The 14699-nt window shown below is 43.9% G+C and overlaps 1 protein-coding gene across 2 annotated transcripts in view; it reads right to left on the reverse strand.

Annotated features, from left to right (window-relative positions):
* Positions 1 to 14699, reverse strand: part of LOC144498787 (EF-hand calcium-binding domain-containing protein 4B-like) — a 157325-nt gene that overhangs the window by 63624 nt on the left and 79002 nt on the right. For both annotated transcript variants that reach the window (XM_078220458.1, XM_078220459.1), the window contains exons 3-5: positions 7743 to 7854; positions 4371 to 4542; positions 392 to 538 (exon numbers count right to left, since the gene is read on the reverse strand). In XM_078220458.1, coding sequence (XP_078076584.1) covers positions 392 to 538; positions 4371 to 4542; positions 7743 to 7854 — 431 coding nt within the window. The remainder of the gene's footprint in view (positions 1 to 391; positions 539 to 4370; positions 4543 to 7742; positions 7855 to 14699) is intronic.

Here is a 14699-nt window from a genome sequence, read left to right on the forward strand (position 1 = left end):
GGAAACAGTGATGAACAAAGAAAAATAGCATTTTAATTTAAGAGCGGGAAAGCAATAGGAATCAAACATTCAGGCAGAAAGCTTAAAATTTCATTTCTGACACCTTTGCATGACATTTTGATTCTCTTCTTGCTATTTTCTCTCCTCCTGTCAAGAATTTAATGACCCAAGTATACATACTTTCTTTGCCAGCCTCGACAGTTAGTGCTGACCCTATTCACTATGGGTGTAGAAGACATTATGGCCTAACTCAGTTTCTGGCTTCACCTGGAATCTGTAAATAAACATTTTGCAGTGGGGATTGCTGGATAATCATCAGGAACCAAGTCAATTTCTGCAACATTTGAACACAAGGCGCAGTCCAAGCTTACTAAAGATTACAACGGATTACCGCTTCAATGCCTGTTCCATAGTTTCCTTGTCGTGCTGCACTTCCTGGATGTGCGTCGAAACTTTCGATAAAAACTGTTCAAAGTTAGCCAGCAGCTCAGGCTTGTCTCTCCTTAACCTGGTCCATAACTCCCTCACTTCACATTGGCTGGAAGGGAAGAAAAGGAAGACTTTACCCAATCTTATCCACTATGAACAGCAGATAATTTAATCACTCCAATGCTATCATATGAATGGATTATGTCAGTGTTCTAAGCCATAGATATTCCATCAGCTGGTCAGTCTGTTAAATAGTTGGACCACATTATGTTTCGGCTGTGCTGTGCTGCCCTAATGTTAACCTATATAGACAGGTATCCCACTGGTCGAACAACAACCTTCCCTGATCTGAACTCATTTCTTTTACACATGTGCTTTCTCAATCTTTGAAGGCAGACTGAGCAAACATTTGGTCATACGAGGACAGGCCCAAATCACACCATGTGAGCAGAGAGGACACCAGCTGATCAGGCTCACCAACTTCAAGTGGGTACAGCCTTTCCTTACCTTGCCAGACAAAATTATCAATGCGCTTTCCTTCCCCACATCAATGAGTTATTTATCTTGGCTTAAAATAACTCCAAACTGACCACACTCATTTCCCTCTTAACCTAACTGTATCCTTTGCAAGATCTTTAGGCTAGTCTTGCATTGCTGCTTTTATCACATCACCAAATGTATAAGTTGTTAACCTGTCCATTGAATAAAGTACTGCTCTATTGCTTTTGTTGTGATGCCTTGAGACCGGAAGATGAACAGTGGTCAAAGTTGAATCAATTTTCAACGACAGCCACTTACTCCAAACCAAACCAGAAAAAAAGTTGTGTTGTACACAGGATATGTTCTGCTGACTTTTGTTAATATTTACAGTCCTGGATCCAATTTTACAGGAGCTCATTAAAAAGCCAAGTAAATTCCCACTAACAGGTTAGATTTCCGATTGTATTCTTTGTCTCTTCCAGTCTGCACAAGAGCGCTTCATCTCTCTTTGTCTCTCTTACACATGCCTGTACATTAAACTTTCTAACAAAACCATTACTTGATAAGGGTTTATTCCTTCAGTTCCCATTTTCCTCATATCTGAAGGCACCAATTACTTGTTGGGAGTAAAGTTGGTGGGGATCCGGTGGCATGATGGTGATCTCATTGGACTAGTAATCCAGACACCCAGGCTAGTGTTCTTGGAGAACGGGATCAAATCCCACCATGGCAATAGATGGAATTTAAATTTAATTAATTCAAATATCTGGAATTGAAAGATAGTCTCAATAACGGTGGCCATGGAATAATCATTGATTGTCATAAAAACCTATCTGGTTCACTAATGCCCTTTAGGGAAGGAAATTGGCACAGTGGCATAGTGGTTAGCATTGCTGCCTCACAGCGCCAGGGACCCAGGTTCGATTCCTAGCTTAGGTGACTGTGCAGAGTCTACACGTTCTCCCTGTGTCTGCGTGGATTTCCTCCAAGTGCTCCGGTTTCCTCTCACAATCCAAAAGACATGCTGGTTAGGTGCATTGGCCATGCTAAATTCTCCCTCAGTGTATCCAAACAGGTGCCAGAATATGGCGACTAAGGGATTTTCACAGTAACTTCACTGCAATGTCAGCCTATTTGTGACACTAATAAATAAACTTTAAAGACTTAAATCTGCCATCCTTACACGGTCTGGTCCATATGTAATTCCAGATGCACAGCAATGTGGCTGATTCTTAACTGCCCTCTGAAATGGCTTAAGAAGCCACTCAATTCAAGGGCAATTAGGGAGGGGCAACAAATGATGACCTTGTCAGCGATGCTCAAATCCCTTTTTGTATAAATGAAACAATTCTATTCGGAATCTCTTGTACTAGAAGTCAAAGGTAAGGAATGTCAGCACAATTGCCTGACACTGAAAGTTACCCAATGAAACCTGATCTGATTATCACCCAACACCTACACACAAGATATCTTCCACCAGGATCACTTGATAACAGTTACAAATGGGAAGCCTGGTTGATTCTCCCCTTCCCTAACCTGACACGGTGGGGTGAAATGTTACACTTTCAACACTGCCATTAGAAGCAGCCCTCCTCTCCCTGAAGAAAGGACTTGGGGAAGGAATTTTTTTTTCACTTAACCCAATCAAAGCTCAATAAGAGACATGATTTATCCTATCCAGTACAAAGTCATTTTTCACATTGCTGCAGTCACTTATGCCACACTCTGCTCCTAAAAGAGGTTGATACAGGTCCTCGGAGCTCATTCCATATTGTGCCTGGTCGAGGGGTTGTGTCATGATCTTTCAGAGAATCATGGAATCCCAACAGTGCAGAAGGGGGCCCTTTGGCCCATCGAGTCTGCACCGACTCTCTGAGGGAGCATCCTACCCATCCTACGCCCTATCCCATCCTACCCATCCTACGCCCTATCCCTGCAACCCCATGTATTTACCCCTTAATCTATCTAACCTGCACATCTGCACACCACCGTCGTGGGTCGGGTCTCAAACAATAATGAGACAGAGTGCAGGAAAGAGATAGAGAATCTGGTGAATTGACATGATGACAATAATCTCTCTCTCAATGTCAGTAAAATAAAGAAGATAGTCAGCATCTTCAGCAAGCGTAGTGAAGGACATGCCCCTGTCTACATCAATGAGGATGAAGTAGAAATGGTCGAGAGCTTCAAGTTTCTACATGCTCAGATCACTAACAACCTGTCCTGGTCCCTCCACACTGACGCTAAAGCCCATCAACACCTCTACTTTCTCAGGAGGCTAAGGAAATGCGGCATGTCTGCTATGACTTTCACCAATTTTTACAGATGCATCATAGAAAGCATCCTTTCCGGATGTATTACAGCTTGGTATGGCTCCTGCTCTGACCAAGACCGCAAGGAACTGCAAAGGGTTGTGAACGTAGCCCAGTCCATCACGCAAACCAGCCTCCCAACCATTGACTCTGCCTACACTTCCCGCTGTCTCAGAAAAACAGCCAGTATAATCAAGGATGCCATGCACGCCTGACATACTCTCTTCAACCTTCTTTTGATGAGAAAAAGATACAAAAGTCTGAGGTCACATACCAGCTGACTCAAGTACAGCTTCTTCCCTGCTGCCATCAGAGTTTTGAATGAGCCTATTATATATTAAGTTGATCTTTCTCTACACCCTAGCTATGTCTGTAACACTATATTATGCACCCTCTCCTTTCCTTCTCCCTTATGTACTCTATGAACGGTATGCTTTGTCTGTGGAGTACGCAAGAAACAATATTTTTGTGTACCAATACATGTGACAAGAATAAAGCAAATCAAACGTTTGGACATACAAACACTCGGAGAACAGACTTTGCTGCAGAGGAGTGAACAGAATGGTGCTTTCATGAATATTTAGCATCATGCTAGGTTTTTTTTTTCTACAACAAACCACAAGAATATCTTTGCACTACATTTTATTCCTCTTTGGTTGAACATTTCTGTAGTGCCAGAAATCCAAACAGTACGCTAAGTATTGTTGTTTATAAATATGAAAGTAAAATTCCCATCATGCTTCATGAACGGTCAAAAAGTTCCATTCCTTATCCCATTGAGAAACTACGGGGCCGGAAATTTACACCCCCCGCCGCCCGCCGTGGGAATTGGAGTGGGCGAGGGGTGGACCATGGGCAGGTCCATTGGCCTCGGGTGGGACTTTACAGTTTCAGGACCAGCGAGGCCGTAAAAACCCACGCCGTGACTTCAATTCACTGAATTTTACTTCACTGAAGACTCCATTTTCTTTGAACGTCTGCACCAAGTACATTCTACAGACTGCATGCTAATCAGCTTTGCAAGTTTCCAATCACTTTCTTTCCTCTCTAACATTGATATCGTGCTCCACTCATTAAGAGTTTGACTCTGGACAGCATTGGATGCAAGATACAAAATGAATGACAGAACCAGAATTGTAAAATACTTACTCCTCGAAGATCTGTGAAGCACCAAGGTGCTGCATCATGAAACAAAATCGCTTCTCTTCCTCATTGTCTATGATATCCAGGTCATCAGACCAGCCAGACTCGAATGTTTCCTCAAGCTGGGAGCTTTCTAGCCTCTCTGTTGCTGGTGATACCTCGACGCCTATGAATTGACCTGTGTATCCAAGAGACAATCTTACAAGCTACTCACCAATAGATCAAGAAGAACTCAAACTTAGACAAGCGAAGCTCCTTGGGTTCCTATTAGTCAGACTTAAACAGGCCAGCTTCAAAGAAGATGGTTGCATAAGATGAGTGACCAAGCTGTGTGCAATTATCTGACAAAGGCGTAGTTGCAAAGCCTATCATGCTGAAACCTGGGCTTTATAAATACAGGTGTAAAGATTTTCCAACGCAATATAAAACAGTTTGAACCTACTGGGTGCCCAAAGGATGTGAGAGGAAGATTAAAGGGAATAAGGGCGGGGGTCTGAAACAGGAGAAACACCAGGGCCCCTAATTTGTCTCCCTGGCTCTGCCCCCAGTTTGCTGCTAATGTGGGATTCAGTGATGATAATGCCATTGAAAGTCAAGGGGAGATGGTTAGATTCTCTCTTATGTGGTACAAATGCTACTTGCCACTTATCAGTCCAAACTAATTCTATCAATAATGTTCAATTCCAACACTTGTTATGGTTAATCAATGTGCAGTTATCATATTGACAGCAGCTAGTTATTCTCAGGGTTGACATTTCCCGCTGGGCTTCTGAACCCTGCCATCAGGGTCAAATAGGGGTCAGAAGCCACCACATTGTGAAAACAGCCACTCATTATAATCTTCACCAGAGTGACCAACTAATTGCCAAGAGACAGGCTCCAGCTCTTGAAGCAGCAGGCCCCAATCAGAGGCCTTCCAGTTTGAACACAACAGCAGGCTGTGCTGGTGGATAAGAGAGGTCATTTCAAAATGGAGGCACCCTCTCCAACTTATATAAGTTTAAGCTAAAAATGCATTTGCAGCCAGGCTACTACTAGGGGGAGGTTGTCCTCTGAAAGGGCAGCCTGCGCTGGGCACAGAAAAGATTTGTAAGCTGCTGATTGTGTTAATTAGTTAATGCAAAAGTTTCTTTCCTTTGATTGGCATATTGGTTGCCTGTTAACTAAGGTTTGATCTGTGTTGATTTTAGTTTGTTCATTACAGGAGAAATCCCAAAAAGTGAAATTGTGTCCTTCCGGTTACTTCCGTCGGTCACTGGGAAAGTCACCTCTTTAAAAAAATATCAGTCTCCATGGGGATCGTAGCAACCTGCTTTATTTTATATTTCATTTCTTCTTCATAACAAGAGATGAAAGGATTGCAGTCATCAACAACCTATTCCAACTACGGCAGAGGGCTAATGAAGGTTTAACATGTGCACTAATTTCACAACTAATTAATATTGAATCCTTTCTGAGTGACATCAGAGACATAAAAGGAAAATTACGGTGAATTCAGAACTGCCGGTGTTGCCAATGGTTTCCAGCAACAGTGAGGCTATCCTTACGTAACATACCCTATTCAAAATATGCCTGCTATTTCCACGCAGAACCCATAATTATAACCTATGTGGGAGTTGAAAGGATCGTTCCAATTATAAGAAGAATTGATTTGTAGTTAAGTAGTTCTACCCATATTACCTTTGTTTTCACTTACAGGAAGAGTGCATCTGTTTTTTGTATGGAAGAGACAAAAGGTATAGTGACTGCTGGTTTATTCATCCAATTCTATCCTTTTAAATTCAATAAACTTCCTACAATAATTTATTATGAGGCTTGGTGGATAAAACTATTCCTGTATCTGTCCCAATATTATTTAGACTTTTAAAAGACTCCATTCATCCTCTGCTTTCAGGATGCTTTCATTTCAATTAGTGAGCAAATGTTGAACTTGTCAGCTCTCTGTAGGAGGACTTTCAGCAATTTGGGGTGAAAGGCCACAAAGTATTTTCCGCACAGAATGAGCCCATTGTTTCTGCACTGCGTCTTTGCTAAAGGAACTGAAAACTAATCTCATTTCTCTGGCCAATCAACACAGCCTTTCTCAGCTTCAAATATTTACCCAGCTTTTCCCTCAGAAGAAACAATATTGTCTATCTCAACCACGCTTCGTGGCAAAGAATTCCATAGAAAGAAATTTCTTCTAACCTCACTGGCTGATGACAATTTTGGCATTCAAAGTGTGGCCATTAGCCAACATTGTGTATAATAGCAACCGGATTTATTAAAACCCATTCCAACCCTCTTTATTCTGAGACCTACGAAGGAATGCCCTTCCGGAGACAGGAGGATGTGGAGTGGGGACCTTGCCACCTGCCCATCTCCCCTACATCAAGCTCAGGGTGAGAAGGGTGCAGGGCAGAGGCCCCATTCAGAGGCCCTTAAGTAGCCACTTAACAGCTGGTAGTGGCAAGCAGGGGACTCAACATGTAAAGAGACCACCCAGCAAACCCTTGCGGCTTTGCCTACGGCCTGGTAGTGGGGAGTTCGCAGGCACTCAGTTTTCGATTGAGGGACCCAGCATTAGGAAAGGAGGGCCTACTAAAAACCACCCCCCATTGCCCCAGTGGGGGGGGCAGCACGGTGGCACAGTGGTTATCACTGCTGAGACCCGGGTTCAATTCTGGCCTCGGGTCACTATCTGTGTGGAGTTTGCACGTTCTCCCTGTGTCTGCGTGGGTTTCCTCTGGGTGCTCCGGTTGCCTCCCGCAGTCCAAAGATGTGCGGGTTAGGTCGATTGACCATGCTAAATTGACCCTTAGAGTCGGGGGATTAGCAGGGTGAATATGTGGGGTTACGGGAATTGGGCCTGGGTGAGATTCTGGTCGGTGCAGACTCAATGGGCCGAATGGCCTCCTTCTGAACTGTAGGAATGATTCTATGATTAATTTCGACCATCCACCCCTGCCCAGAAATCCCGTCCCCGTGACCCCCGCCGTGCCCACAATCGCTTCTAACTGAGGACTCAGCAGTTATCCTCAGGGCCTGCCCAACTGTTGTACCAGCAGTGCTGAATCTCCAGCCTCTGATTGGCTGGCAGCTCTCAGGGGCAGGATATCCACCCCAAATACGGCAATTAACTGACCCCCATGGAGCTGGGAGCCCCGGTAGCAGGTTCCCGACTGCCGATTAGGCACTCGATCTCAACGGGGCTCCAGGCAATCAGGTTAGTGAGGCTGCCACAGGTCTCTGTTTCAGCATTCAGGCCCCTTGGCATCTGCATTAAATCCTGTCCTCAGAACCCAGCTGTTCCACCCAGTGCACCGAAGATAAAAAGTCATGGCTAGTTTACATCACAAAACTATTTTGACAATTTACAAGTGGGCTCGCGTTACATACCAAATCCCATGCTGAACTCTGCTGGTGTCAAGTAGCCATTGTTATCCTGATCCAGACTGTCAAAGACAGCTTCCAATTGCTCTGGAGTCAGAGGCAGTTCATTCTGCAATCTCTGCAACAACGCAAAGCACAGTTCCATAGAAGGTGATCAAGCTGTTCAACAACACTTTGCAAAATCAACACAAAAATGATCAAGCACATTGAAATAAACCAAAATACAGAGCAAAGGCTTTTTGAACCATTCCTGATACTTAGTGTTCAGTAAGTGTATACTTCAAATGGGGAAAAGCATACCCACTTTAATAGCTTCGAGGAGGACTGAGTTTATCAAAACTAATCCAGAACTAGAAGCAGATGTTTACTTTAGCTTAAAATGTTTCCTGAAAGGAACGAGTACTTTATATCCAAAATAATGCATGATTGCTGCAAAATAAAATATTGTATTGTCTAATCATCTCCCTTTCTCAATTAGCTTTTGCATCAGAAAATTGAGAGGTTTCATCTGTGCCTCTGCTAACTCCGGACTCAACTATTCAAAATCTTTCCTGGCAGCCCTCCTATTAACCACCTTTGTAAGCATCAGTCGATCCAAAGCAATGCTGCCCATATCCCATCCCACGGCAACCCTGCTCACTGATCACCTTACTCTCACTGAAATACAGCAGCCCCTACTCCCCTTGTGCCTCCAACTCAAAACAGTGTTCTTTCTATGGCCTTGCACATTCCCCATTTCTGTAACTTTGTCCAGTTATACAGAGCCCCAAATCTATTTTTTTACTGATTCTGGTTGCTTGTGCATCTCTTCCTCTTTGCCCCACCATTTGAGACCATGCCTTCAGACATCTAGATCCAACGTTCCTAACAGCTTTGCTCTCCCCTTCTCCTACTTCAAAACCCTCCTCTTTGACCAAGCTTCCATCATTCCACTGCCTCTCTGTAATGGCTTTCGCTAACTCCCCTTCCATTTCTGTCAAGCACATTGGGGCAATATTATATAATTATAAGTTGTTGTCACAGTCATTCAACATTCCACATAAACATGAATAAAAATCAATTCAACTTTAAAAAATATATATATATTCATTCATGGGATGTGGGCATCACTGGCTAGGCATCCCTAATGGTGCTGGGAAAATGGTGGTGAGCTGCCTTCTTGCATTGCTGCAGTCCATATGTTGCACGAACACCACAGTGCTGTTTGGAAGGGAGGTGCAGGATTGTGACTCAGCGACAATGAAGGAATGGTGATATAGTTCCAGGCCGGTATGTGCCTTGGAGCGGAACTTGCTCCCAGTTGTGTTCCCATCCACCTGCTGCCTTTGTCCTTCTAGGTGGCAGAGGTCGCGGTTTGGAAGGTGCTGCCAAAGGAACATCTGAATTGTTGCAGAGCATCTTGTAGATGGTGCACACTACTGCCCCTGTGCATTGGTGATGGAGGGAACGAATGTTTAAGGTGATGGATGGGGTGCCAATCAAGCGGGTTGCTTTGCCTTGGATAGTGTCGATTTTCTTGACTGTTATTGGAGCTGCACTCATCCAGGCAAATGGAGAGTATTCCCATCACACTCCTGATGTGTGCCTTGTAGATGGTGGACAGACTTTGAGCAGCCAAGAGTTGAGTTACTCTCCACAGAATTCCCAGTCTTTGACTTGCTCTTGCAGCCACAGTATTTATATGGCTGGTCCAGTTCAATTTCTGGTCAATGGTGACCTGTGGGATCTTGATCTTGGGGTTGCAGCAATGGCAGTGTGATCGAATGTCAAGGGGCGATGGTTAACTATTAAGAATTATTAGAAAGACAAGAAACAGCAACAAAAAAAAACAAATACTGTCAGTTTTCAGATAAAAAGGGCAATTATATTGGGACATGTACTTTGTTAGTGAGTCCTCTGAATCTCTGGATTACACAATACATTATAACCACTATATTTTATTAATATTGCTAAATAGGATGAGCTGGAAATAGAAATGTTAAATTCACAACCCTCAGACTGGGGCTGAACACCTTCACAAGTACAAACTATCAAATTAAATCTTTCTTCCTACATTCCTTAACCTTCTCACTATAGGTGTATTCTGCCATGCCCATATAAAGTTGCCCACCTATTTGGTTCAATTAGATATTGTGCAATGGATTTAGCATTGAGCAGTTAAGTGTGGTGGCTTCCGTTTCATTATCAACTGTAAAATTGTACTAAACGGTCGGTTTTTGTTTGCAAGTCACACAGCAGAAAAATACTGCACACGGTTTCAGATGCGGAGGATTGAGAAATTTTATTTTGTGACTTTTCTTTGCCACTAGATGTCAACAAATGCTGCAAGAGTAAAATCTGCAACAACACCACGAGGCAGAATTTGGGAAAGAGCAGAACAAATTGTATCGGAACCACACACGCGGCTCTGGAAGGTTTCAAGCCCCACACCAAAGTGCACATTGAAGTGCAGTGCTGAGGGAGTGCTGAAATCTTAGATGAGATGTTAAATCCAGGGTTTGAATTTTCAGGATGGTGGGTGCCAAGCACTTGCCATCCTGAGAGTCGGCAGAGAATACGTCCCTGCTGACTCTGACAGGCCCACTGCCATTTTACACTGAATGGAGCATTGATTGGCAGCAGGTGGGACTTGCTCCCACTCTTAGATGGAAGTCCCACCTTAGAGAGCTGTTGGTCAATCAGATTGGTTGACAGCTCTCTAGCCACTCCAGGCACAGCGCTGCAGTGTCCAGAAGAGGTACTGCAGCAACCTGTGTCCAAGTCCCAGGGCTGCACTTCAGGTCAGTATCCGGGGTCCCGGAGGGTGGGAGGGTACGGGATGCCCTGTGGGAGAGGAGCAAGGAGAGTTACAATTTCTGTGACGGAAGTATGGTGAGGGAGAGATGGAGCTCCCAGGTCCTGGAGTGGAGGGCACCCCAAATCTGAAGGAGATTAGGGTTTCTGTTTGGCGCCCAGATCCAACTGGCACGCTCCAGCTTAAAATTTGAGGTTGGGCGGGGAAAGGTCCTGAAAGGGCTTTAATAGTGACATGGGTGGGCTTCCTCTCCGAGGCCCTTCCCACCCCACATAATATTGCGTTTTGGGAGGTGAGCGGGATCCCAGAGCAAATCCCATACGAGCAATTTTGCACTCCCACCACTTCAGGAATTGCGGGGGAGGGTGTATTTTAACATAAGGTTCTGGCCCAGGCCCTCATCAGTTGCTCTACACATCCTGCAGCATTACTGAGGAAGAGTGGGCACTAATACTATAAAATCGATAAACTGGCCTGGAATGACTTTAACAACATGCACAAAGTGGACCTCTTAGAATACGAGCTCCTAGATTAAGGCCGTAATGGCTTGTCCAATCAGGGAGCCCTGCATGTCTATATAATGCGGAGTGTCAGGGTTACTGGCACTCGGGGTTTAGATTGTACGAGGAAATACCTGTCTCAGTGTAGTTCACTATTAAATAAATCCAAATCTGGTGAAGGGACACCAGCCTTGGAGGAATCATTTCATGGCCCTCCATTTTACAGCTGTTGGGAATGCTGCTACACTGGAATATCTTGGCATAATTGTCCACTCAAAAGTATTAATGTCAAAAGTAAATGTAATGTTGTGTGCTATTTTTAAGGTGTTTTGGTTGAAAGTACATTATTTCCCACCTGTCACATATTGCCAAACTTTACCACCACATTAAACACTAACCAAAAATGAAAGAATGACAAAGATTGTCATTTGCAACATGTACAGTCAAACGCTCCAGCAGATGAGAATACTGGAGTAAAAAGGTGAAATCAAGAGGCAATGGACAACCACATTTAAAAAAATAGACGAGACAAATCCAAGTTTCTCACAGAGAGTTCAAACAGCAATTGGACTCTAAATGACTCTCACCCAGTTTATTTATTAGTGTCACAAATAGGCTGACATTAACACTGCAATGAAGTTACTGTGAAAATGACCTAGTCGCCACTCCAGTGCCTGTTCGTTCTGAGGGAGAATTTATTATGGCCAATGCACCTAACCAGCACGTCTTTGGACTGTGGGAGGAAACCGGAGCACCTGGAGGAAACCCATGCAGACATGGGGAGAATGTGCAAACGCCACACAGACAGTGACCCAAGCTGGGAATCGAACCCAGGTCTCTAGCGCTGTGAGGCAGCAGTGCTAACCATTGTGCCACCATGCTGCATCCACTGTTTATTTAAGAATTGACTCTGTGGCCTCAACAGATTCCCACTGCCCTCAGTTTCATGTGCATTATAAGACACAACAGATCGTTCTTCATTAAATGGCATATTATCTGATCTGCGATGAACAAGGCTATACAATATATTAGAATCTGAACTGCGACTGCCATAATTCTCACGTACAAACACAGGACTTCAGAGGACATAAGTTAAAGAGCATAGTGCACTTTTACATGTTATGATAAGAATAGTTTGTAATTCACATGATTGGCTGATGAAGAAAGAGTCTTTCATTCCTGAAGCGTAGTTAGGTGAATTCAATAGCTTAAAAGTTTGTTTATCAGAATCGCTGCACGATTCCCTCAAAGAGATGGACTTTCTGCAGGTCATGGAGTTATTTACTTACAATCTTGTTACCAAGAGGTCAGTTTGCTGGACTTGAAAGGGAATAGGCTTGGAGACCTTATGATATAGAGGTCCCAAATAAGACAGAGTATTGCTGCCCCTACTGCTGCTGCTGATGCTGCAGTTGTTGTTGTGTATTTGTGTAGACAACAATTAAAGATATAAATTGGGAGACCAACATGGCTGCCTTACCATTTAGTTTCTCACAGCTCCCTTCCAAAGACCAGTGTTGGGCTTAAGTTGATTATCCACAACCTGCATTATTGTTTGCAGATATTCATCTTGGGAGGTTTGAAATAATCATCGTCTGGTTTCAGAACAACCCACTCAAATCAGGTAATATCTCTTTGAAAGGTTTCAGGAGATGGGCAGTGGCATCTCTAGTCTGGAATGTGTCTTTTTGAAACAGTATGCAGTAGGTGAATCCACAGACCAAGTCAGATGATGAAAGGCAGCCATCTTTTGTAGTATTTATTGTCCCTTTTTAGACCCAGATTCAGTTGCAGAGGATTTCACAATGGGTCCCAATTAGGTTTTAAAGATTATGAGCATGATATGCCTTTACTGGGCATGATATAATCCAGAAGGGAGCAGCTGTTCCCCTTGGTTAAGAGATCAATCATGAGTTTTAATGCAAGGGGCAGGAGACTCCGAGGGGATTTGAGAAAAAACGTGTTCACTCAGAGTTGTGGGAATCTGGAATGCACTGCCTGGGAAGGCAGTCGAGGCCAAAAACCTTACAAGCTTTAAAAAATATTTGGATGAACATTTGAAATATTATAATACTGAAGGATATGGGACAAGTCCAGGAAAATGGGATTAGCGCGCCTTTAGTGGTAGATATTGTCAGTGCAGACTCGATGGTCTGAAGGGCCTTTTCTGCACTGTATGATTCTATGGGCAGAATTTTCCCACCCCACCCGCCACAGGAATCATCATGGGAGGGACAGGACTTTGCAAAGGTCTGTTGACATCAGGCGGGATTTTCCGGTCTTGGAGCGAGCACAGCCGAAAAATCCCGCCCTATGATTCTCGAAGCTCGTGTTTACTTCTGAGTGATCACTGTTTTGTGAACTCAGCCTGCCATATTCTGGTTCAGATCAAATGCCGATAAGTTTGCTTTGCTCGGCCAATTTTCAACTGATCGGCAGAATTCTTGCCAATGAGATTGCAACCACTTCAAATAAAACCTCCTCCATTTTCTGCACTGCATCAGAGCACTAAGGAGAAGATGCTGAAAGGAACAAGTTGAGCAATATATTGGCACTCTAGCTTAATGGGCAACTGCAGGAGAGCAGCAGTAAACTGACTGCTAAGGAGCATGGACTAGAATAGCAAAGACCATATAAAGAAACTGATTTACAATATGCATAAGTTTTATGATATATCAAGGCTAATATTAGGTAATTGATGAATTGTATTGAATTACAGTGCAATTCTTAAACTTCTAACAGTGCTGGACAGTAAGGATTGCTCACTGCCTGAAAGAATCAGCAGCACTTTGCTATATGTATAAACACTGGACATGCTTTATCTCTTAATATTTTCCATATCCCTTTCTCCCCTTTTCTGTGCAATATACGCCACATTTAACCATTCTTCATGTCCGCCAGGCTAGTAACGTGTGAGCTGTGAGTGGCACGGTGGTACAGTGGTTAGCACTACTGCCTCACAGCTCCAGGGACCCGGGTTCGATTCCCGGCTTGGGTCACTGTCTGTGTGGAGTTTGCACATTCTCCCCGTGTCTTCGTGGGTGCTCCGGTTTCGTCCCACAGCCCAAAGATGTGCGGGTTGGGTTGATTGGCCTAGGTTGATGCTAAATTGCCCCTTAGTGTCCTGGGATGTGTAGGTTAGAGGGATTAGCATGGTAAGTGTGTGGGGTTGTGGGGATAGGGCCTAGGCTTGGATTGTTGTTGGTGCAGTCTCAATGGGCCGAATAACCTCCTTCTGCACTGTAGAGATTCTATGATTCTTTCTATGAAGTCAGTTAGGAGAATCTATGCCATGAGGATGGTTGGAGGGAGGGCATGGAGCGAAGGAGTCCTTATGGGTGAGTGCAATCCTACTCCCTACCCCCCACTACCCCAATTTTTGGATTGCTCCTAATTCCAGACACTTCATTAGGGCAGTGAGTTTTCTACCTTTCTATTCATCACCAGGAGGAAGAATTTTGAGCTGGTTACAGATGGTGAGACCAGTGTTTTTGAGTAGTGAATCCAACAACAGCGAGTAACATTTGGCTGTAGTATTGTGTGACTGATGCTACAAGCAAGGTTTTTTTTGTTTGTTATGGATTAGCAGGTAACAGGCTGAACATTATATGTTGGATTGACAATAATCGGGGACGAAGCAATAGCCATAGACTCATACAGCATCTTTGA

Source organism: Mustelus asterias, chromosome 9 (assembly GCF_964213995.1).
Source record: "Mustelus asterias chromosome 9, sMusAst1.hap1.1, whole genome shotgun sequence".
In the NCBI taxonomy this organism is placed as follows: domain Eukaryota; kingdom Metazoa; phylum Chordata; class Chondrichthyes; order Carcharhiniformes; family Triakidae; genus Mustelus; species Mustelus asterias.